This window comes from Chiloscyllium punctatum, chromosome 3 (genome assembly GCF_047496795.1).
Source record: "Chiloscyllium punctatum isolate Juve2018m chromosome 3, sChiPun1.3, whole genome shotgun sequence".
Classification (NCBI taxonomy): domain Eukaryota; kingdom Metazoa; phylum Chordata; class Chondrichthyes; order Orectolobiformes; family Hemiscylliidae; genus Chiloscyllium; species Chiloscyllium punctatum.
The window spans coordinates 50,392,103-50,417,153 of record NC_092741.1 but is presented as its reverse complement, the minus strand read 5'-3'; the positions used below and the strand labels follow the sequence as shown (position 1 = coordinate 50,417,153).

General features: G+C 38.5%; 1 protein-coding gene across 6 annotated transcripts in view; it reads left to right on the top strand.

The window, feature by feature from the left end:
* The window catches only part of LOC140458462 (glutamate receptor ionotropic, kainate 2), a 445,566-nt gene that overhangs the window by 267,527 nt on the left and 152,988 nt on the right, over nt 1-25,051 (top strand). For all 6 annotated transcript variants that reach the window (XM_072553089.1, XM_072553097.1, XM_072553104.1 and 3 more), the window contains exons 8-10: nt 20,372-20,515; nt 22,576-22,683; nt 24,202-24,315. In XM_072553089.1, coding sequence (XP_072409190.1) covers nt 20,372-20,515; nt 22,576-22,683; nt 24,202-24,315 — 366 coding nt within the window. The remainder of the gene's footprint in view (nt 1-20,371; nt 20,516-22,575; nt 22,684-24,201; nt 24,316-25,051) is intronic.

Sequence of the window (25,051 nt, the reverse complement as noted above, 5' to 3'; positions counted from 1 at the left end):
GGAAGTGCTTGGAGGGATATGGTGCTGGCCAGTCGGACTAGATTAGGTTGGGATATCTGATAGGCATGGATGAGTTGGACCGAAGCGTCTGTTTCTGTGATGTACATCTCTACGACTCTACTCCTACAAGAAGGTCATGGTATGTCATCCTCATTTGTCATGTGCACACGTCCACTGCCAGTTGTCTGCAACCATTGTGAGCCATGGATAAAACTATAATGGCTGAAGTTAAATGTCGGGAGGTTTGATGCCATCCGCTCTGTAAATAATAAGGAAATATCAGAATATTTTTAAGTGATTTGGAATTAAGAGTTATGGAGGAGCAATGGGATGAAGTCCTCAACATGTACAAATTGGTTCAACAAATGCAGGAATCCAGAAAGTAATTGAAGCAGTTAATGGAATTGACACCTTTATCTCAATGGGGTTGGAACTGATGAGTAATGAAGTAATATTTGAACTTTTGTCAGCGCCACTCCAGTGTATATGCTCAGTTTTGATTTCCAAACCTCAGGAAAGATTCTTTAATCTTTGAGAAGCATTTGAATATAATCAGGGATTAAAACATTACACTATAAGGATAGTTTACAAAAATTTGGTTTGTCGTCCCTTGAGTTTAGAAAGTGGAGATGTGATCCACACAAGGTTTTTAAATGATAAAGAGTTAATGCAGAAAATAATTTCTTCTGGCAGTGGAATTCAAAACAGGGCATCATAATTCTAGAGTTAGGATTGATCTACTCAGGAAGGAAATCAAGAGCTGCTTTTCTATGCTCAGGGAATGCGAATCTAACTCCAGTGGATGCTAGATCAGTTAGATTTTCATAACTGAGCTTGATTTTTATTAAGTTGAAGATGTTAAAACATATAGAACAAAGGTAGATAAAAGAGTTGAGGTGGGGATTGTTGTGGACCAGACTCCCTCAAAATATTTTTAAAATATGGCCTAGACCTTACCTTTTTCTTATGGTAAAGGCAAATGTGAAATGTTGTGTTCCGGATGCAATGTGTTTGGACAAAACACAATTTATTTAAACACTATAGTTAAAATGCAACAAAAGAAAGAGAAAATTTGAACAACTTAACCCTAATAGAAATCTTAACAGAATAATAGATACAGTAATTATTACTAATTAACTGTTTTAACATATTAATGTCCCATAAAGCACACCCCTTGGGCAAAAAGGCAAATTCAGAATAGATTTATCTCTCAGGTAACCCAGCAGCAGAGAGAGACCCCAGATTCTAGCTGTAACTGAGAGAGGGAAAAGATAGTTACACTTCTTCAAAACTCTAGCAGCTTTTGCTCTGCTGAGACCCTAACAGCAACTGCTTAAAGCTGACCCTGAAACTAAAAAAGAGCTAGAAATCCTGGTCTGTGAGAGCTGGCCACACCCCTCCAGGCTGCTTCAATTGTTCCAAGTTTAAAAAAACAAGGACTCAAAAACTCTTTATTAACTTTCCAAGCAGATAGCTCAACACTTCTGTCTTAAAACTCTCTTTAAAAAAAGGACTACATGATTTCTTAAACCCACAGCATCATCACAAGATCAATTGTTATATAGTTAAATGATTGAGTAGACTTTATCCTGTTCCTATGTTTGTATCAAAAGGTGAATTCCTGGATGATCATAGGCCTATGCTCACAGTAGAGAGAGACAACTGGTAGTGAGTTTAACCTGACAGTCACCATGCCTTTGGTGAGGGTAGAAGTTGAGAATGTGTGATGTGCATGGTGACCCCATGGGTTTGTTTCATGACGATATTATAACATATTAGATCATTTTAAGTGTGAAAGCTACCAGCACTTAAACTGCCCATGTTTAGGTTGGGCAAATAGTGTACATCATTTGTCATTACAAAGTCACTCCTTATCATTTAAATGTAGCAGTTTTCTTGTGGAGAAATTTCTGTTTACTAAGGTTTAGTTACCTATCATACGATATCAACAATGTCAGCTATAAGCACAGACCTGCAGGATCTCCTCTTCACGCACTACTTTGTGAATTTGAAGCCACCTGATAAATAATGAACCAGACCTTTTTGTTTACTTTGGCATTTGTTTGGGAATTTGTGTTTAACTAAATCACAGTAGGCCATCAGTATTAAACGTGTGAGTCACACATTTATTTTCAATAAATTAGTTCAGATATCTCAACACTTATCAAAACATTTGTTTCTAATTCATCATGGCTTTAAGAAGTGCAGATTATAGAATTTCAGTAAGGAAAGGATTGACTGCACTTATCCAAGTGCAGTTTGTCTCATTACAATGCTGCCCATCTATATATATCTCATTGATTTCGGGGATAAACAATCTGCAACAATTAATCATCAATGTCTCAACAAGACAGAAATCTCATAAGGAAATTGAAGGTTGGGAGGCAGGATTTAGAATAATGCTGCTAAACTCAAGGTTCAGAGCTAAAATCATAACATTCATATAAAACCATCCACACATATAGTGGGCATTCCATGGAGCTGAAAAAAAATACAGATTGTTGATTGCTAGGGGAGGTAGCAGGCCTGATGGTGTTACTGTTAGACAAATGCTTCTCGTGATTCAGGTCATAGTTTGAGGAACAAGGTTGCAAATCTGCCATGGTAGAATTTGAATTCAATAAAAGTCTAGAATTAAGGGTGTGGTAAGGACTGTGAAATCATTGCAGATTATCAGGTAAAACCCATCTGGTTCTTTAATGCCCTTTAGGGAGGGAAATCTGTTGTCTTTAGCCAATCTACAACTCGTATCCATGTTATCTGCATTATTAGTTCAGTAACATAACCACTAGACACCTAACGTTTTTGTATCAGTTTCCTGTTACAGTTGATCAATTTATTTTAAAATTTTCAAATGACTTATTTTCTAAGTATCACTCGGATTATTGGGGGGAAATTAGCTTTTGGTTAGTAGGAGCCTGGCGCTGAAAGATTGGATTGAGTGCCAAAATTCTCATGTGGATTGTAGTGGTCATATTAGCAGGTTAAATTTTCATGTATTCTCTGTTCAGTGCAATATTTTTTAAAACGCCTTTAGTTTACTGACACCCACTGTTCATTTGGAATGTTTCCTCAAAGTTGCTTATCAGCTCAACTTCACAAGAATGATCTACTGCATCAGTGGATGCCACCACTTCCCATACCAGCTGTCCTTTTGATCTCCCTAAGTAAGATTTTAATTTGCACCAAATTGTGATTGGTTTTGTGCTCAGCATCTGATTTCAGACCAGAGCTGGTACTACAAAATCATAGTACTCTTACAAACAAAATCCACTTTTTACAATATTGAATGAATTCATGAATAAATTCAAAATGAATTCAAGTCCATGATTTTGAGGTGAAACGGCAGTGTAGACCAGATGTGACAATCAGTGTATTGGAGGACAAGGACTTCATGTTGTCAACTGGGGAAGTTGAATTTTCTTTGTTTCTTATATCATGTTGCAGTCATGGATTTTTATCACCTAACTGTGGTAACTACATTCCTGATGAGAGTCTGAAAGTCGCACAGTTGTATTGATAGCTTGTGACTTATGCCAGAACTGCTCCCAGATGATGAATGTTAATGTTTTAAGAACTTATACATTTTCAAAACTTTAAACGAAGTCTACTTAGGATGCTCAAGAAACCTTCCTTAGAGTTCTGATGCATGAGTTCCAGTGATATAGTTTCCACTCTGGAACGTACACTTCTGTGTTGTGGAGTGAGACCGCACTTAGCTCCAGAGCTATATTCCCATGTATGTGGAAAGTTATTTTCATTAATAATAAAATGCTCGTACAACTTCACCCTTTGACAATGATAATTAGACCTGGGGTGCAATGTTATTAAATAAATTTTCATAAGGTATAACACCTGCTGCATTCCAAATGGTTTTGTAGAAATTAGATTTCTTAAAGTGAATACCAACACCAACTAATTGCTGCACTTCTGTAGAATGGCTGGTTGCCCTTAAGTCAGTAGGTTCTTTTAGCAATTAGCAATGAAACATCACTGGCAATCTCTCTTTCAACTGTTTGTGCTATGACCACAGGGAGTCTGTATTTAACACATTCATCTACTATTGTGGCTGATTTCTATATATTGTGAAAACCAAGGGCAGGGCTAAGCTGCATTGTGCAAAACTCTAACATGTTTTAAAAGAGAATGAAGATGAATAGATAAGTAGGGTAATAGTGACATGGCTAAGTGAAGCTTGAAACACCCTATGGCTTCTCAGAAGAAAGGAAAGGTGGACATAGGTAATTCATTCCCGAAATGATAAGATGGAATAGAGATTCAACAACACTGTTTACTCTGATCCCATGTGTAAGTTATACATTAGTAGAATCTAAAGGTATTTCCAAGAGACAGGTCATTTAAAAATGACATTACAAAACAAACTTCTGAAAATCTGAAATGAAAAGTAGAAGTATATTACTTCTGATGAAAAGCCATCAACACAAAATGTTAATGTTATATTTCCTCCAGAAAGATTTTTTTGTTGCTACATTTAAAAAACCTTCGATTTGCAGCATCAGATTCTTTTTCTTGTGGGAACCTTACAGCAGGAAAGTAATATTTACTGAAAGATGGTGAAGATGAATGCATTCTACTGATAGTCAGTATCAAGACCAAATAATGGTCTGAAAATTGGAAGAAGCAAGAACATTAAGCCACTGAATTCAGTAGACAGTGTGCAGCCACTTTTGATGCATCACACTTAGAAAACCCGCACTTATTTTGATTAAACATTGAAGGAGTGAAAACACATTAGATATCAGAAGTAGGTTGTTTGACAATTTGCTCTGAGCTACGCAAATAAATCCAGTTAATGATCTATTACAATAAAGGTACCATTCTCTTAACTTCATGATCTTTTATATTTTTTTTCAAATAAACACAATTTAAAAAATGACAGCTCCTGTTATCTACTAGCAATGCGCAAGAGGATGTCCATTTGTCATGTTTCATCTTCTGCCAAAAGAGGCGCCAATGTGGTAAAGCCCATGATGAATGCACACCTTCTCATTCATCATTGCCTGCTTTATTGTACAGATGGCTTTGTAAAATGCATAGGAATGTTAAACCAGAAAATGAGAAGATTTAGCCTTACATCAGATAATGGCTCACTGGAGAAATGTAATAGTAAATCTGGAACAAGATGATTTCTCATTTAATAGTTCATTGACTTTCCTCTTCGAGGCATTGCCTCCACAGTGATTGCAATGTCTTTACATGCATTTTACAGCTGAACTCAAGCGGTGTTGCTCCATTTCTGGATGCATTTCTCACAGGCAGATCATTTGTTAGAATTTTAAACAGTTCTCTATGGTTTTGTGTGCATTAGTATTCACAGTAGTGTATTCCAGGAATTTGTTTAATGTTTACTTTATATAATCTACCCTTCTGACTCATTAAATATGCAGTTAAAAATGAGTCTTCTCTCAACTGCATTCAATGCCCTTGCATCCTCAATGTTCAAATAGTCTGTGCAATGCTCTTCTTTCTTATTAAATTTTCCATCCATTTTCAGTATCTCTCACTATTCATAACTCTACCTCCTTTACTTATTAAGCCTACTTACTGCAGTGATCCTGAAATGCAAAAATTACAAATATTTGCATATCATAACATTCATTACACAATGATGTCTCAATATCGTTGTCTTACAGAAACCCTCATGAGGAATGATAATATTTTGGCATACAGATAAGCAGTAAGAAAAATGTCATTTTTTTCAGTGTCAACTAATTATTTGTGAGTTGACCTGCTTAGTCCACTAGCTCCCATTCATTTTTGAGCATGGTCGTTGAAGGTCGCTAAGCTCACAAGATAATTCTGTGCTCCTCTGATTGTTTATGTTTGCGATGCCTTATTACTTTGTTTTGGAAATTAGCTTTGTCATATATTGGGCTGGAAATTGACTTATCATTCTGTCTGTGAACAGGGGCTGCAATCCACAGCCTGCCTGCACTGATTCCATTAGACTATATAAATTTGGTGCTCATATTAATGTGATTATGGCCAGGAGCCAAGTGGATACCAGGCTGCAGTTGTCCTCAAGGCTGCTGGTGACATCTGTGTTTAGCAAGGGCCAAGCAGCTTTGGACTGCTGGATCTGATGAAGCCAATTTTCCTTCTTAAATGGGTAGTCCTTACCAAAGGGCGACTGCACAACGGAAATGAAGGCTGCAGCTAAATGATTTTGAAAGATTCAAAGTTGCAAGAAAATGGAACAGAAGGAAAGAGGCTTTCAGATTCATTGCTGCAGTCTTAAGATCTAACAGGACCTGGGCATCCTTGTTAATAAGTCACTGAAGGAAATTGGGGATTGCAGCTGCTGGACAGTCAGAGCCGAAAAGTGTGACACTGGGAAGGCACAGCAGATCAGGCAGCATCCGAGGATCATGAAAGTTGACATTTTGGGCGTAAGCCCTTCATCATGACATTCTATTTTTCACCATTCAATCACTGAGGGCAGAAATGCAAGTACAGCAGGCCATTAGGAAGGATATCTTTTGCAAGTGGTCATCAGTATGTGAGCAGTGAAGTTTTGCTTCACATGTATAGACCATTGGTTAGACTGCACCTGGAGTACTGCCTGCATTTCTGATCACCACACCATAGGCAGAATATTATTACTAAAGGTAGTATGCAAGAATGCTTCACACAGGATGGTTTGACTGCTCTGGGAAGAGGGAATTGGAAAATGAAGTCTGTATTCTCTCGAGCTTCAAAGATTGAGAGGTGGTATCATTGAAACCGATAAAGTACTTGAGGGAATTGTCAGAGTAGATGTAGGTAAGATGTTTCCCATTGTTGGGGAGACCAGAACCATAAAGACATCATTTCAAAATAAGGTGGAAGCCACCTAGATCTGCGATGTGGGTTTTTTAAAAGCCAGAGACATGTCAATCTTTGTAATTCTTCACGCTAGGTGACTCTGGAAGCTCAGTCATGATGTATGTTCGAACAAAAGATTGACAGATTTCTAAATACCAATAATGTAAAGGAATATGGAGACAGTATGGGAAACAGACATTGAAGTGGTTGATCAGCCATGATCAAACTGAATAGTGGAGCAAGCTTGAAAAGCCAAATAGTCTACTCTTGATCCTATGTTTCAGGTGCAGATCGACCATGATCAGTTGAAAGACAATAGATTTGAAGGGTTGAACACAATCCGCTGGTTTCTGTGGTTAGGAAATGCGTACTTTGATCTTAAACATTTAATGGCTTTGAGAATAATATGCAACAAGTTTGACATGTTCAGTTTCAGAGACTATTAACTCAGAAAGAAAAGGATTGGCAGAAATTTGGGACCAAATCATTGAATTTGAAGACAAGGAGGAAATAATGTTGGACTTTTGCTTCATACACTTTGTACTGAAAAAGCATTATCAACATTAAAAATGAATTCTTGTAGCCTGGTGCATCACTCTTAATGTGTTAATTATTAAATTTTGCAACAATGATAAGACGGCTGAGTCCAGACATTAGTCTGGAATGCTGCACAACTTTTGAGTTACACTCAATTTTGTTGACCCTCCAGCTGGCAAACTATCTTGTATTTGCTGAATATCAAATTAACTATGCATCAAAAAGTAGTATAAAACAATTCAAATTGGAGTAAACAGTGGTGCCCATCAAAAGCTTCAAATTTATATTGTCTGTCTTCCTGAGGTCCATTCAGCGTTGAACGTTCAAGTTTGGCATTATTTATGCACATCATCACAGCAGGATCGAGTTTCCCTATTGTTTTCATTGGTGTAAGCTTTGTTCAGAATTGCATTGAGTTCGGAACTGAATCTGAACAGGCTCAGATTTCTATTCTAATTCTTATCCTCATTTGACTGAATGTGAAATTGTCCTCCACTGGGGAGTGACTCAGAACTTAATCTGCTGTTAAATATATTTCCTTGGTTTGTATAAAATTTGTAATATGATTTTATAAATACAGTTGAAAATGGCTTTTTCATGAAAATAAATCATCATGTATGAATGATGTGCTTTTAAATAATTAAAAACATCTTTCAAAGCATTTCAAAAATGTTTGTCAGTTATATTGGTTACAATAATTCCCTGGAGAGTCGGAGGCTGAGGGGTGACCTTATAGAGGTTTAGAGGGGGATGGATAGGATAAATAGACAAAGTCTTTTCCCTGGGGTGGGGGAGTCCAGAACTAGATGACATAAGTTTAGGGTGAGAGGGGAAAGATATAAAAGAGATCTAAAGGGCAACATTTTCACGCAGAGGGTGGTATGTGTCTGGAATGAGCTGCCAGAGGAAATGTTGGAAGCTGGTACAATTACAGCATTTAAAAGGCATTTGAATGGGTAAATGAATAGGAAGGGTTTGGAGGGATATAGGCCAGGTGTGGCAAGTGGGAGGACGATCGGTTTGAGATATCTGTTCATCCTGGACAATTTGGACTGAAGGGTCTGTTTCTGTACTGTACATCTCTATGACTCTAATTAATAGCCACTTTGCCAACAGGTTGAGCACACTGTTTCTTGCTGTTACTGCTATGCAGCAGCTATGCAAATCATAATTTCTCCTCACAGGAATCTATCATTAAGCCAAAGGGACATCCGGCTCACCATAAAATTGAGCAACATGGACTCAGAGTTTCAATGCCTTGCCATACCAGGTATATAGATTGTGCATCTTAACAATTGGCTGATGGAGTAAAACTTTATATTCCATCAGTTGTTCTTGATAGGCAGAATACTAATTCTCAACCAGCCTTGCTTGCAAAACCCAAAACTAAATGGCTGTTATTAGAGGTGATTCCATGACTGGACAGTAATTGCTGAATTGAATTAAACCATCAGTCAAGTTTTTACTTGACTTATTTGTGCTTGCTAGAAACACCACACACTCCTATGTAGGGCACCTTCTCAAGAAACTAAACATAATAATTTCAAGTGTTGTTTTCATTTGAATCACCAAGAAGCCAATATTTTCTTCTTGGCTTCTCCTTGGAAACACCTCATTCAATCAACTTGGTAACTAAGCAGCAAATGTTTCTCCGATATGATGATTTCAAATAATTATGATTGTTCTGAAACTTGGAATTCACACACATCGATCCTGATGAGTACCAGTTAAAACGATGCAGCAATGGAGCATCTCTTTTCAAAAGTTTTAAGAACAGTCAGTTCTGCCATAACACGATAGTTCCATTCTTGTGCAATCAGTGTTATAAGAAAATCCCATAATAGCAGCACCATTTTAACTAATGGAGCCAGGATCACATTATAACCCATACATGCTTAAAAACTTTATGGTTTAGAAACAGTGTCCCCAATTCATCAATTGTGTGATAGCCAATTTGTGGTAACAAAACACGCATTATAGAACAACTATAATCGGTGTCCTTTAGAAAACTGAAGGTTTATTTTATTACTTAAAAGGTGCCTTTGCACTTTCAAGCCTGCAAACAAGTATGATTGTCAGGAATTCGCAATAATGATTAATTTAATTGTGGACATGACCTGGTTTTTTTAGATTAGTGGAGCTGGCTTCCAGTCTGAGACGTATCAGTAAACAAATGCAAAATGATGGAGCTGAATTAGCACTAAACATATGGTTTGAAGCCTGTAACTTTTTGAGCTAATTTCAGGTGAGTTTCCATTGCAGCCAAATTCCAAGACTTCCATGTTTAAGTAAATGCATCAATGAGTGGTTTTCCAGTGTTTGTGGAAAATATCCTCATCTCATAGCGGCACAGTCTAGATACAAGGAACATTCTTAAGTCCTATTGAAGAGAAATTTAAAATATAACAAAAAACGAAAAGAAAATTTCTTCATGTCTTAATGTGTCTTTGGGTCCTATTGTGCCTACATTTGTTGCACAGACAGAAGTTCGAGAATGGTGGTACGTGTATGGAATGAGCTGCCAGAGGAAGTGGTGGAGGCTGGTACAATTGCAACATTTAAAAGGCATTTGGATGTATATATGAATAGGAAGGGTTGGAGGGATATGGGCCGGGTGCTGGCAGGTGTGACTTGTTTGGGTTGGGATATCTGGTCGGCATGGACGGGTTGGACCGAAGGGTCCATTTCCGTGCTGTACATCTCTATGACTCTATAACTATGGCCTGCATTAGGTCTGCATTTGTTTGGGGGTGGCACTGTTTTTGATCTGCAAAAGGTTTGAACAAAGTTCTCAGCAGAATTTATATCAGAGTTTTCAGAATTTTGTTTGAAGGTGGGCAGTCACTTCAACTCAGCTTTCCCTCAGACACTTACGCAGTCATTCAGCACTGTATTGCTGAAGTGCACACTTTCAGGAAGTTCCAGAAATTCCAGTTGATTTTTAAACATTTTTGGTTCAAATTCTTCTGCATATATAATGTCAATTTTCCACTCTGACGTTCCCTGAAAATCAGATCAAATCAGTGTAATTGCTGTTAGCAATTTTACTTTAATCTGATGAGTGAAATGCTTGAATTATTCATTGACTCATTCATTTAAGCTGTTTTATTTGTAATGGTTTCATGTAGAACCCTGTCTTCCCAATTTTTCAACAATAATGCTAAGCAAGAAATGCGTATCTCCCAACAAATATCAATGAGAACTCCTCAGTCTGGCGTAGAAGTGACAATTTATTTTATTCTGCTCTCTCCCCCCATTTCTCCCATTTGAACTGTTGAGTGTATCAAACCCCCACACGTTAGATTTGTTAGCAAAATGAATGCACTTGGGATTAAATTAATAGTGGCTGTGTTCAAACAAAACTGGACACAAGATAGAAAACATAGCGCAGCGATGAATAGATTATCAGACTGGACAGTGGGGCTTCATGTACTTGCATAATGGGAATAATATTAGGCAAATTATCTTCAATATTTATAAAAGTGAGGCAATGTATTTCAGGAGGGAGAATAAAGCTGCAACAAGCTCCTTAGAAACTGGGGTCAGTGAGGTTGAGGAGCTGAGGGATCTGGTGGTAGATACAAAAAGCAGTGGTGCAAGTAATTAGGGGACATACAAGAGAAAAAAAAACCCACTGGGTTAATTTCTGGATGGTAGAATGGAAAAGCAGGGGAAGTTGTTTAAACTTGTTCAGTATAGGTTTGTTAGAATGATTCCAGAAGTGACAGCTTAAATCTATCAGGAAAGATTGAACAGACTAGAGTCTTTCTGCCTAGGAAGGCTGATGGGAGATCGAATAGAGATCTTTTTAACCATGAAAAGGCTTTAAAGGATGGATGTAGAAAAGGCATTTCATCTTGTGGGATGGACCAGACTAGGCCAGGAATTTAGGATCAATATTGATAACTTCATAGGGAATTCAGGACAAACGTTTCTTTATTTGTCCACGATAAATGGGTGTTGCTCGCTAGACTGTTCTTAAACCCATCCCTAGTTTCCCAGTGTGCCTAGAGTCACATGCAGGTTAGACCAGGTAAGGCTAGCAGATTTTTTTCCCTAAAGGATATAAGTGAACCAGATCAGGTTTCACAACAATTGGCAGTGTTGGTCACCACTAGGCTCGCATTTTTTAATTTCAGATTTTTATTGACTTCAAATTTCACCATCTACCATGATAGGATTCAAACCTATATCCCCAGAACATTGGCCTGGGCTTCTGAATTACTAGTCTAGTGACATTACCACTTCATCACCACCTCAGTGCAAAGAGCAGTTCGACAGCAAAATTTACATTGAGATTTCCATTGTGGTGCTAAATTACAGTCAAGTAATTCTTGTATAAAAACTGGGCTGCCACCTTCAATGATTTAGGCACATGTGATGGTGGGCTGGTATTACCATTAGATTATTAATTTAGTGATCAGATAATGATTGGATCGCACCATGACAAATGGTGGAATTTGTGTTCCAAAATAAAAAGACACCTGAATTAAAAGTCTAATGATGGCCTTGAAACTGTTGTTGATTGTTGGAAAAGTGCAGCTTGGCCATCAGTGCCCTTTAGGAAAGGCAACTGCCGTGCTCGCCTGGTTTGGCCTATATGTGACTCCAGACCTACCGCACTACAGTTGACTCTTAATTACCCTCTGGGCGATAAATGCTGGCTTAGACAATAATGCCCGCATCCATTAAAAAATCCCTCTAAGTCCCTGTATGCTGCATCCTCTTTAGAATTACCCCCTTTATTGCATATTGTCCCTCTTTGTTCTTCCTATGACAACACACCATTTCTCATTTCTCTGCATTAAACTGCGTCTACCTCCTATCTGTCCAATCCACTGGCTTATTTATGTCATCTTGAAGTTTTATCAATATCGTCCTCATGGTTAACAATGCTTCCAGGTTTATGTCATCTGATTAAATGAAGAAAAATGGGTTAAGGTTTGTATAAAATATAAGAACTAGCATGGGCCGGAACTTAATGCAGTACTTTTGTCAGGGATGTTCTGACATAAATCTTAGAAAATGGCAAGTTGTGAAGGCAGTTTAAGAAGCATCCTTTGGCTTAAGAAATAGAAGAGTAGATTATAAAAACAAGGACATTCCTCTAAACCTTTATGGTTATGACTCAGCCATTCAATTCTGAGTGCAATATTCAGAAAGATATTAAGGGCCTCAAGAGAAGCTGATGAGATTTACCAGAGTTGTTGGAGGAAGGAGAAACTCTGGTTTGTGGTGAGGCTGAAGAAGCTGAAGTTGTTTGTCTTAGACCAGAGGAGGCTGAGAGGAGACTTGACTGACCTGTTCAAAACAATGGAGGGTTATGATCGTGTAAGTCATGTAGAAACTATTTCTGGTAACGAAATGGTTGCTGGTTCCTGTGAAGCACCTTAAGATGTTTTATAACATTGAAGCTACTATATGAAATAAAGTTGTTCTTGTTGATGACTAGGACAAATCAAATAGTGCTGGGTTACCCCGGAATTCCACCATTCATTCAGCTGATTGCTATTCCAGGCAGAGGAGACTGATGATCTTTGTGGATGTACGCAATTGCTGTCTTTGGAGCAGGAGAGACAACTGAAGCCCAATCTCTATGACCCTTTCCAGAGCTCTGGTCAGCTCTCACCAATCTGATTTTCTGGTATCCTGTCAGAACAGGCAGCTCTACTGCCTGTCATGGACATGGCACACACTTCTCAATTTTTTCAATGACCCAATTTCTACAAATGTGTGAGCTTAACCTCCTTCCACCTATCGCATTTCCAACGCCCCTCCCTACCTTTTATCTTAGCCTGCTTGGCACACCTTCCTCATTCCTGAAGAAGGGCTCATGCCCAAAACATCGATTCTCCTGCTCCTTGGATGCTGCCTGACCTGCTGCGCTTTTCCAGCAACACATTTTCAGCTTTAATCATTGTAGCCTAATGTCTCCTTTTGGAGTTTTGTGTCAAGTTTTGAGTTTTCAATCTGGTTGATAACACTCCTGTGGATTGCCAAATATTATGTATTCTATTAAAGATGCTACTTAAGTCCATGTTGTGCTATTAAAATATCTATGTCCACAGGAGGACAGAAGTAACCACTCTGCTATATTTGAACAGACAGGGTGGAATTTCCACAAATTTGTGGACACAACATCCTATTAAGAGCATTTTTTGTATGGAGCAGACCTATTGTTTGTCCAGTGCTGCTTGCTTTTGCGAAGAATAAATGTGCAACATTGCAAAGTATCCACATTTTGTTATATACTTCAATTAAGTGCCTTCACACACTGTGATAATCACAACAACGTGTACTAAGTAATAATTTACAATGTAGCATTCGTTTGCAGAAAGTGTTCCAGAGGAACTGTTCCAATAGATTGTGCCATAATGTAGTGACTTAAGCACAATATCTCGTAGAACAGATTGCATCATGCCATAGGGTGTTCAGTGCAGGAATAATTAAATGAGTCATTGAGACAGGCAATATATATTGACTGTTCATGCAAAGTAACTCCCTGAAGGCTGTGATGGGGATTAATAGTGTGGAAAAATGGTCAAAACAAAGGCAACAAGCATATTGTTGTATCTCAAACTCCAAGCAATTTCAGCCAATAACTGCAACTATTCGAGCTCATATAATGGTATACATTTGAGCTGGTATAGTTGTTAAATTTATTTTAATCACATAATTGCAAATGCTTGTGGTGAAAGTACATCTGCTGTGTTTGAAAGCATTACTTGAAGTTATTTTGAAAATTGTAAGCTTTGTCGTCGTTCAAGTGCCACATGTATGTCTTTACAAAACCCACCATAGTCAAATGGAAAATAGAAGTATTACTTTATTTGTATCAGTGTGCTTGAGGCTAGAATTTGGACCATGTGGAGAAATAGAATGACACTCATTTTAATGAGAATACAATGCAATTTAACAGTTCATAAAACAGTAAAATTTAATCCGACACTGCAGGTTTTATTAAATTTCTCCAGGAGAAAAGCTGGTGTGTGACATGTGTGAATTAACACTGATGATCTCAGACATAATAGACTTAATTAACTGATGCTGGGGGGAATAGTTTCCGAGCCATTGACCATTGATATTACTGAACAAAGATAATAGTCTTTGTGATTTGGAGGGGTAGTGGGGTGAGGTCGAGGATGTGGCAGAGAAAGTACAAACTTTGTTTAGCAGGAAGCTTGCATGTTTTGTTTCTATTTCAATCTTAATGAATTATTTTTATCATTCTCAGTGTTCTTTCTTTCCATTTTAGTTATGGACAAATGCCATGGCAATTGGGAAAGTAAGAACTTGGTCACATTGATATAAAGCAAAGAACCGCTGATGCTGGAGATTCAAAGCTAACAAAAGCAGGAATAGCTGGAGCACCTCAGCAGGTCTAGCAGCATCTGTGAAGAGAAAACATTTCAAGTCCAGTAAACCTTCTTCAGAATTAGACTCATCGAGTCATAGAGTCATACAGCACGGAAACAGACCCTTTGGTCCCACAAGTCCATGCTGAACCTAACCTTAAACTAAACTAGTCCCACCTACCTGCACTGGCCCATATCCCTCCAAACTTTTCCTATTCAGGTATCCATCCAAATGTCTTTTAAATGTTGTAATTGTACCCGCATCCACCACTTCCTCAGGAAGTTCTTTCCATACACGAACCACTCTTTAATTTGCCTCTTATGTCTTTTTAATATCTCTCTCCTCTCCCCTTGAAAATGTGTCCCCAGTCTTAAAATTCCCCATCTTAGGGAAAAGACAACTACCACCAACTGTTTCCATACCTCTCGTTATTTTAGAAACTTCTATCAGGTCACCTCTCAACTTCCTGCACTCCAGTGGAAAAAGTCCCAGCCTATCTAGCCTTTCTTTATAACTCAAAGCTTCCATACCCGGCAACATCTTGGTAAATCTTTTCTGAATCCTCTACAGACCCAAAATGTTAGTGTTGCTCTCTTTCCATAGATGCCCCCAGCCCTGTTGATTTTCTCCAACAATTTATGTTTTTGTTTGTTTAAGAATTCTGTCACCTCAAGTGAACAGAAAATCTTACAATAAAGAACATTGGTACAACGGACACAAGAATTATCAATAGCACCCTGATGTTTAAATACTAAAGTAATTTATAAAGCAAATGTTTGCAAGTTCTGTAATAAGAACAGATTAAATGGAGTTCTGAAGGTTCTGACAGAATATGACAGGATGGACTTTGTTACCCATTGCTCTGACCCCATTATAAGCTGATATCAAATTTTAGAAATGGAATTGTTTGTTTAATTAGATCAAGTATTCCAAGTGCTACAATGATACCAAGTCACTGAACTACAGGAATGTCACACTCAATGTGGCCCCATGTGTGGTCGCAGTAACAGGGCCAAATTAGTATGATGATCATTCTGGCACAAAAATAACCCAATACATATTCTTCCTGCAGGTGCACCGACTACTAACTAAATTATTTAGTTAGATTTCTGGAAGGACATGGAGAAACTCTATGCCTGATCCTAATGTTGACCTTGTGATGGACAAAACAAGGAAAAATCAAGACCCCATCTTCCCTTTACAGCTGAGGAGATGGTGGGCACCAGACATTGGCAGAATCCACTGTCATTTTCTGTATTGTTTGATTCTCCAGATAATTGATTTCCAACCCGATTAGGCATAGAAACTGGACAAATACATTGGTGCAATAATAATAGATTACTGCATTGTCAGAAGTGTCTACCATTAGGTTGACATGAAAGATTCCATGTCACTATTTTGAAGAAGCTGCTGAATTCCCTGAATGTCTTGGCCAAAATTTATCTCTCAATCAATATCACTAAAAGAGATCATTTGTTTAATATCCAGGGGTGGAATTCCCTGGTTTTCTGTCTAATTTTAGTGACAGGCATGTTCAGTGGCAATTGACTCATTGATAGCATGTTATGAATTCTCTTCTTTTCACTCATGACTGGTCAGCTTTTATTGTCCATTCCCACCTGCCCTTGAGAAGATAGTAGTGAGCTCTCTGCTTGAACTGCTACAGTCGACATGCTGTAGGAAGTTGTTAGGGAGGGAATTCCAGGATTTTGACTCAATGACACTGAAGGAACAGTGATATATTTCCAAGTCAGGATGGTGAGTGGCTTGGAGGGGAAATTGCAGGTGGTTGTGTTCCATGTAACTGCTGCCCCGACCTTCTAGATTGAAGTGCTCATTGTTTTGGAAGGTGTTGGCTGAAGATCTTTGATGAATTTCTGCATCCATCTTGTAGATGGTGCACAATACTGTTACTGAGCAATGGTAGTGGAGGGAGTGGATGCTTGTGGATTTGGTGCCAATCACTTGGGCTGCTTTGTCCTAGATGGTGTCAAGCTTCTTGAGTGTTGTTGGAGCTGCATTCATCCAGGCAAGTGGGGAGCATTCCATCACACTCCTGACTTGTGCATTGTAGATGGTGGATAGGCTTTGGGAAGTCAAGGGGAGAGTTACTTGATGAAGGATTCTTATCCTCTGACCTGTTGTAGTAGCAACAGTATTTATATGTGTAGTCCATTTCAAGTACTGGTCAATGGTAACATCCAGGATGTTGATAGTGGAAATTAATAATGGTAAAACCATTGAATGTCAAGGGGTTGTGGTTACAGTATTGTTTGAGGTGGTCATAACCTGGCATTTAAGTCACATGAATGTTAATTGCTACTTCTCAGTCTGAGCTGGGAAATTGTCCTGGACTTGCTGCATTTGGACATGGACTGCTTTAGTATCTGAGGAGTCATGAATGGTGCCGGACATTGTGCAATTATTGGAAAACATTCCCACTTCTGACCTTATGATGGAAGGAAGGTCATTGATGAAGCAGCTGAAGGTGGTTGGGCCTAGGACGTTACCCTGAGGAACTCCTGCAGAGGTATCCTGGAGTGAAATAAACACCAATCAGCCAAAGTGGAGGTCAGAATCAAATGAAACTTGGGACAAAAGTGCGATTGCTGAGGTAGCAGCTTAGTAACTTCTCATACAGCAAGCCTTCTCTGAATAGGGCAATGACCTCAGTCTCCCATGTTATTTTATCCTATAGTGTTCTTCTAATTCAGTGTTACCACACAAAGCCAAATCTACAGGACAGTGACATACAACCTGAACATTATCACGAAAAGACTAGATCTGTAATGTAAGGCAAGCAGATATACTTGTTCCCTTCCTATTTCATGCAGTCTTCCATCCCGTGTTTAGATATTTCTGAGGCCAGGCATTGAGATCTACCAAGGAGACTGTACCTGTCGGATTTTCCTTTGCACATAGCTGATACAAAGGGAGAAAATAAACCCTTGTTGTGATACTGAGAAGTGTCAAGAAAAATAAATAAAGATTGTTTATTATATGGTAAAAGGTGACTTCTGGGAAATATCCCAATTTTCTGCCTTGTGTATGGACTTGTCTATGTATAGCCAAGCATTCAACATTCAAATTTTCATTCTGTGGCATAACTAAGAATCATTTTATAATCAGGTATTAAAGTATCTTGACAAATTATTGCACAACATTTTTTAAAAAGCCCCAATTTTTTGTGCAGTTGGAAATAACCAATACATTTATTTCTAGCCTTTCAAACTGAATTTCTAGTAATATGAAGTTGCATGGTGCCACATTTGCTGACAAAGTGTGAAGAATTATATTTTTGTAGTAACATTATCTTATCAAAAAAATCTAAAAGCAGTGCACACAATTTAATTGCTGAGTTTGTGAATTATCAAAGCCACAAGAGCTGGAGAATATGGATCAAAAATGGATGGGTGTCCACTATCTCAACACTGGAGTCATCACAAGCACAAATGATATAGAATGCATATGTGATGCAGAATGCACAGCAGCAATTAACAAAAGCAATGGAGAACTAGATTATATCATGAAAATTCTCCAGATACAACTAACTGTTCTAGTCAGACTACATCTTGAAGGTGCAGTCAGGTATGGGACTGGATATTACGTTTCCCCACCGTGTTTGTCTTCAATGGGGAGAGTACATGCAAAACAGAGTGTGGGTCCAGACCACTAGCTTCCCACCTCACCTGAAGGAGAACCAAGATGGCCAGGTGCTGAAATCAGCCTGCCTATCATAGTAAATAAATAATTATGGGCCAACTGAGCTTGTTAAAAATTCAGTTGACCCCAATATAACTTTGTCCTTTCAATAATACTGTTAGAGTGGGCAACCTGTGACCTTTACAAGTTTTTTTAAAAAGAAAAGCAAGGGAGGGAATTCTATTTGGAGGGGGCCTCAGAAGATAGTATCTTTCATCGCCATGAAGACTTCAAAATTCATCTTCCATCCTCCTAGTACACCTACCTAAGATGCTGCGTGTGTGTGCCCCTCTGTGTGCCCAATGGATCTGCCTTACCTGGTTCTGAAGCAGCATGGAGCCTTTGTTCTCAGACTGGTTGCAGTAGGTACACTTGCAGGAAAAATACTACTGCGCTAAACTTGTGTCAGAAGCAATGATCGATATACCAATTTGTACCTGTTACAAGTTAAGTGTTACCATTAAATGTTACCTGTTACTATTAAATGTGACACTCTTGTAGCTGAGGTGAATTGATGATACACATATAATTGCCAGAAATAAGCTCTGTTTAATTGTAAACCTGCATATTTTGTTTCCATTGAAATGTGAAAATTAAATGCTGGTCTATTACCGTCATTCTTACCTTCATGTTTTATTCATGGACAATTGTCATTGACCAAGCAGCACCCAGTACTGAGCACTAGTGCTGCCAAGACTGCTGGAGATGCTAGCTCTTCAGATTGACCAGGAGCTCCAGAAGCTGAAACTTCCCCTCATTGAGGAATGAAGATTCACTATCTATCAAAATGTAGCCTGTCTACAACATGGGTATGGCTACATGGCAGGCTTTTTCTGTGCCTGCTCCCCACCTACCCACTCTACTCCTTTACCCATTCACACACTAACACTGACAAACTGAAACATTCTGTGACATTTGGACTGTTGCTTACCAGAATTCCCCAGCCTGTACCATAAAAGAGAGTATGGCTTCTTTTTAGATTAGATTACTTACTTACAGTGTGGAAACAGGCCCTTCGGCCCAACAAGTCCACACCGCCCCGCCGAAGCGCAACCCACCCATATCCCTACATTTACCCCTTACCTACACTACGGGCAAATTTAGGATGGCCAATTCACCTGACCTGCACATCTTTGGACTGTGGGAGGAAACCGGAGCACCCGGAGGAAACCCACGCAGACACGGGGAGAACGTGCAAACTCCACACAGTCTGAGGCAGGGAATTGAACCCGGGTCTCTGGTGCTGTGAGGCAGCAGTGCTAACCACTGTGCCACCCTTCTGTCGGCTGTTCCCTGCAAGGATTCCGCTCCAAAGCCAGAATAATTGGAGAAGGTAAATAGGTTTTTGTTTTGTCTGGCCAGCTTTGAAAAGAGAGGTCCCAGTTCCCACTGGAAGACTTGGGCCATGGTATATAAATGTTGAGATGATTACAGAAAACCAAGTCCAGTGAGGGTCACAGACAATGAGGAAAAAATTCTTAACCAGCCCCAAGTGTTCCAGCCACTTTCAGCAAGATGATTTTGGATGGTGGAGACAGACCGCACACATAGTGACTATCAATAAAGAAATGATTTCAGACCTGCCAAGAAAGCTTTCATATGATTTTCCCTTTCATATGATTTTCCCTTTCATATGATTTTCAATTTCATATGTTTTTCATTAAAGTCTTAACAGAAGGGTACAGTATAAAAAGGAAAAGTCTGACACATTTACAATTACCCTCAGGAACTAAATGGCATTTTACTTTGTCAAAAGAAATGTAACCAGCTCATTTTTTTCCTAAAGAATAGAGCAGGGGCAGAAAAGAAAAATCACAGATAAATGAATGAAAGACGAAGTATGCAGAACATGTTGAGAGGTCATTCAGGGCAGCATTGGGCACTCTGATGTAAGTATTCCTGACTGGCAGCTTTGTGCGATTTGATTTTGTCCTTGTGTTTCCAATTTCAGACAAATGCTGCTTTAGTTTATGATGCGGTTCACGTGGTATCGGTGGCTGTCCAGCAGTCCCCACAGATGACCGTCAGCTCCTTGCAGTGTAACAGGCACAAACCCTGGCGCTTTGGAAGCCGTTTCATGAAGTTCATTAAAGAGGTAAAACAAAGAACTGCGGATGCTGGAAATCTGACAGGGGAAAAAAAAACACAGAAATTGCTGGAGAAGCTCTGCAGACAGGAAGCCGAGTTAACATTTCAGATCCAATGAACTGAGGAACAGTGAACAGAACTGAAGAAACCGTCACCGGACCTGAAACTTTAACTCTGCTTTCTCTCCACAAATACTGCGAGACCTACTGATTTTCTCTAGCAATTTCTGCTTTTGTTTCATCAAAGATGTACTCGTACAGCAAGATGATTGGATAATGTGTCCGATTCAAATTCAAATTATTAACTGTCTATCCAATATCAGCTTTATAAATTGAAATGGATCATTATTTGCATGCATGAAAAGAATCTATTTAACACTTTGCTTAATGATATTGGATTATAGTTTCCTTTTCTCTGGAAAAAAAGAAGGGAATAATCCGCTTTCGTGTCCATTAATTGCAACTTGGCAGGAATGCATGGTTTTGCAGATTATGGATTTGTTAGATAACAAAATATTAGGCTGTTGCAATGCACATGTAAAGATAATCCTTCAACAATCCTCAAGCACCTGGCATGCTATTTTACCGATGTCAAGTTATTGACCGATGCTATTTTACTCTCAAGTTTGGCCATCAGCAACAGAGTGTAAATAGTCAATTGGGATGATCATTTCATGCAGGAAGCAGAAGGTCCTAATAATTTGGGGTGGAAACTCATGTTGTGGTCCAGAGCAGTACCAGTCAAAGACTATCAATCAAGGAACCACAGAAAATCTTTTTTCTAATTTGCTTAATGGATCAAAGGTAGCTGGATATACATTCAATAATGTCCTCTATGTCTTCCTGAAGTCAATGTGGTGAAATGTAAGGTTTTAGGGTTAGTGATATCCTGCTTTGAGATGGCTTCAATCACTTCAATAAGTAAACAGTATATTCCGAAACAACCCTGATGATCTTCACTGCCTACTACTGGTAATGGGTGACAATTCTCTTTGTGGTCTTTTCAAACAAGTCTAGGGTTCCTGAACACTTCCAGGTAAATGTTTTGTGAAGTAATCCTGGGTCATATCGATTATGAATCAAAGACCTCAATCTCTCTCTCTGCTTCTGAAGTCATTTTTATGCCTTTTATGCATTTAGGATTCCTATCACTGGACCTTAGTACCTATGCTTTTGGGGAGTATGGAGATGCTGAATGCCATTTGTACTGTTCACTTTTTTCTTTGCTATAATTGACTGTTGAGAACTCTTGAAATTAACATTTAAAAATTGTTGAACATGTTTACAAGTATGTAGCAAGAGATGCATTCATAGGCCTCCTTTACTTTGCCGCCAAACTCAATCCAGGAGTGAACTGGAATCCCTTAAACAATTTTTGTGTTAAGTCTTTCATTGGAAAAGGAATGATGTGAGGCACAGCTTTGCAAGACATTACATTCAGTCTATTGAAGGGATCATTCATCTACAACCTAGAGTTGCCTTTATGTTGCTTTGTAATTACAAAAAGACATTAAGGGCTTTGCTGGTAAGAAAACATTCAAGACTGATAATTGTTAATAACTGACTTTACTTGTTAATAACTTACTTGTTACACACTATGCAAACTCATCGTAGGCAGCAACCTACGTTAAGCAAATGATGCTGATATTTTACCAGTATCATGAGAGTCAATGACTAAGGTATTGTTTATAAAGTATTAAGTGTCATTCATTATAACTTGTTAACTTCCGTACGGTTTTTACTGATGAAAGATGTTCAAGGAAGACTCCAGGAAGCCTTACTGTTGCAGGTATATTACAAGTTTTTCTCTTTACTGATAGACTCACATTTACAATTACTGCTACTCCAGGTCAGTGCAGAAACTGACAGAAGCTGCATTCAACACCAATCAGTACGTTAGTGATCACTGGAGCCCTCTGGTGATTATTTTAGCACCTGCCATATAAAGTGGACAAATGACATCAACACCGATTTGACTGTTAGAAACAGCAACAAATGGCTGTGAATGAACATGGTTCGCTTTTCCTAATTTGAGTCTGTACTTCTTTATCTTTGTTTTTCTACCAAGGCTCACTGGGAAGGACTAACAGGCCGAATTATATTCAATAGTTCCAATGGCTTGAGAACAGATTTTGATTTGGATGTGATTAGCCTCAAGGAAGAAGGGCTTGAAAAGGTACCTGGATTCTTACTTAAGTCTGATTAACTCATTGACTGAAAACATGATGAATCATTAGATAGCAAAGGGAGTTTATTCTATGGAAGGTGGCTGCAGAGCATTTCTCTCTTTCTGTTTGTACTGCCAAGAATAATTATTTTGTCAATAAAAATAGGAGTATAAGAGTATTGAGTGTGAAAACCAGATTTGGACCTGATAAACACTTTTAACACACAAGGTGCAAGTCTGTATTTTTGCACTCACCCATTGGGAGTGCAAATCAGAATTTGGCTCAAGTGCATAGTAGTTGAATTTTAATAATTTTCTTGCTGGAGCTTTATACCCATTGTTAAAAATAAACTACTTTTCAACTCCACCACCATAAAGCTTTCCCTCTACCTGAAACTCCTGCAGCCTCAGAACCCCTCTCCTTGACTTTGATAACGTTTTGAAAATCAGAATTCTGGTCACAATGCTGAGTAGCACCTTTATAGCTCAATTTCTATCCTTAATTTATTTGAGTATTCAGAACATTGCTTTTAATGTTAGAGGATATGTTATAGGTATAACTAGTTATAGTTGAACTTGATTATTGATTTTCAATGAAAGCAAGCTTGGTTAAATGTGTTTGATTAGATTATATTCTCTACAGTGTGGAAACAGGCCCTTCGGCCCAACCAGTCCACACCAACCCTCCGAAGAGTAACCCACCCAGACCCACCTCCCTCTGACTAATGCACCTATCACTATGGGCAATTTAGCATGGTCTATTTACCTGACCTGCACATCTTTAGACTGTGGAAGGAAACTGGAGCACCCGGTTGTGCCCTCAAAGTTTCTGCTCTTGTTATGAAGGATAAATGCGGACATTGACCCTTATACCTGATTCCATAGATTTATTACACCAATATCTTAATGAAGGGCTAGACTCTGTATCTAATTTACTTGGCACTGTGATTATATTCATTACCATTGTGAGAAAAATATTTTAGCAGATATCTCTAGTAGTTGGAGAGAACAGTGTGGCTATTGGAGTCACTTGGGGTTGATGACCCTGGTCCCATAGCTCATAAGATGAACCTCATACCACTGCATGCAACCTTTCAGCCATATATTTGAATGGTCCATTCAACACTGCCATCAATGGTCATTCTGCTGTTATTATTTATCTGTGCCTCTGCATGAAAACATGGTTCCAAAGATATCAGTGAAACTTCACCTGATGTTTGTAACTCATTCCCATCCTTTTGAGAGTGGGAAACACAGGCTTTTCTGTTCTGACTCCCAGGTCTCAATGGCTGGAGTCTGAGCATTCATTGAGAAGGAACTTCCTGTTTCTAATTTGAGTCTCACTTGACATTTCCAAAAGTGATTGGGGCATCTTACTTGCATGGACTCATCTATGTTAAACTTACTTACACTGTAGCAAGAAGCTGGTGAACTATTAGTTTCAACTGAAGAAGTGGTTATCTTCCCGTAATGAGAATTTGTGGGCTGTACTTATTTTCATAATTGCATTTGTTACACTCATTATAGGTTGGGACCTGGGAAACAAGCAGTGGATTGAACATGACTGAGAATCGCAAAGGAAAGACAGCGAACATCACTGATTCATTATCTAACCGATCGTTAGTTGTTACAACGATTCTGGTAAAATGTTATGCATTGCTCACCTTTGACTTATGATGTGTAGTGTTAACTAACATGCAAATTGAAATGTTGAACAAGACTTTTCAACAGAAATTAATAAGCCTAGAAGGCAACAATACTGTATATTTAGATCATATATTTTGTCAATGAGAGTACCACTCTGACTCTATGATGTAAAAGACATGATGAAATATATTTGTCTTCAAGCATTTATTCTGGGAAAAAATAAGCAATGGCATCAGGTCCAAAATGGAAAACATAGAAAAAAAAATGAAAAAGGATGGAGGTAACTTACCAATTACGTAACAGTTGAGTGATGATGGACTTATATTAAAAAAAACAAGAGGCATGCTGGAGCAAGAGAAAACTGAAGGATGTAAAGATTTCTACAATCATTAGTTTCTGGCACTCTGTGATATCCATTCTGTAACTGAGCATTACCAATTTATTAATTCTGCAGTGTTCTCTGAAAGGCACTGACAGTAAAAAAGAGATACCACAAAATCGGAGAATAGAAATTGCAGATGGTTAAAGTGAGCTTTTAAATATTTGAAACGGTGAGCCATAACAAAACAAAACAAAACAAAAACAAAACAAAACAAAAAAAAGACAACTATACCTTTTGATTGTGACATAGGGATGGAAGACAACTGAGGTAAATGAGCTTTAGTGGTAATGCACGTAGCCTTTTTTTGTTTCATTCCCTAGACTAGACCATCACTTATTGCCATCCCTA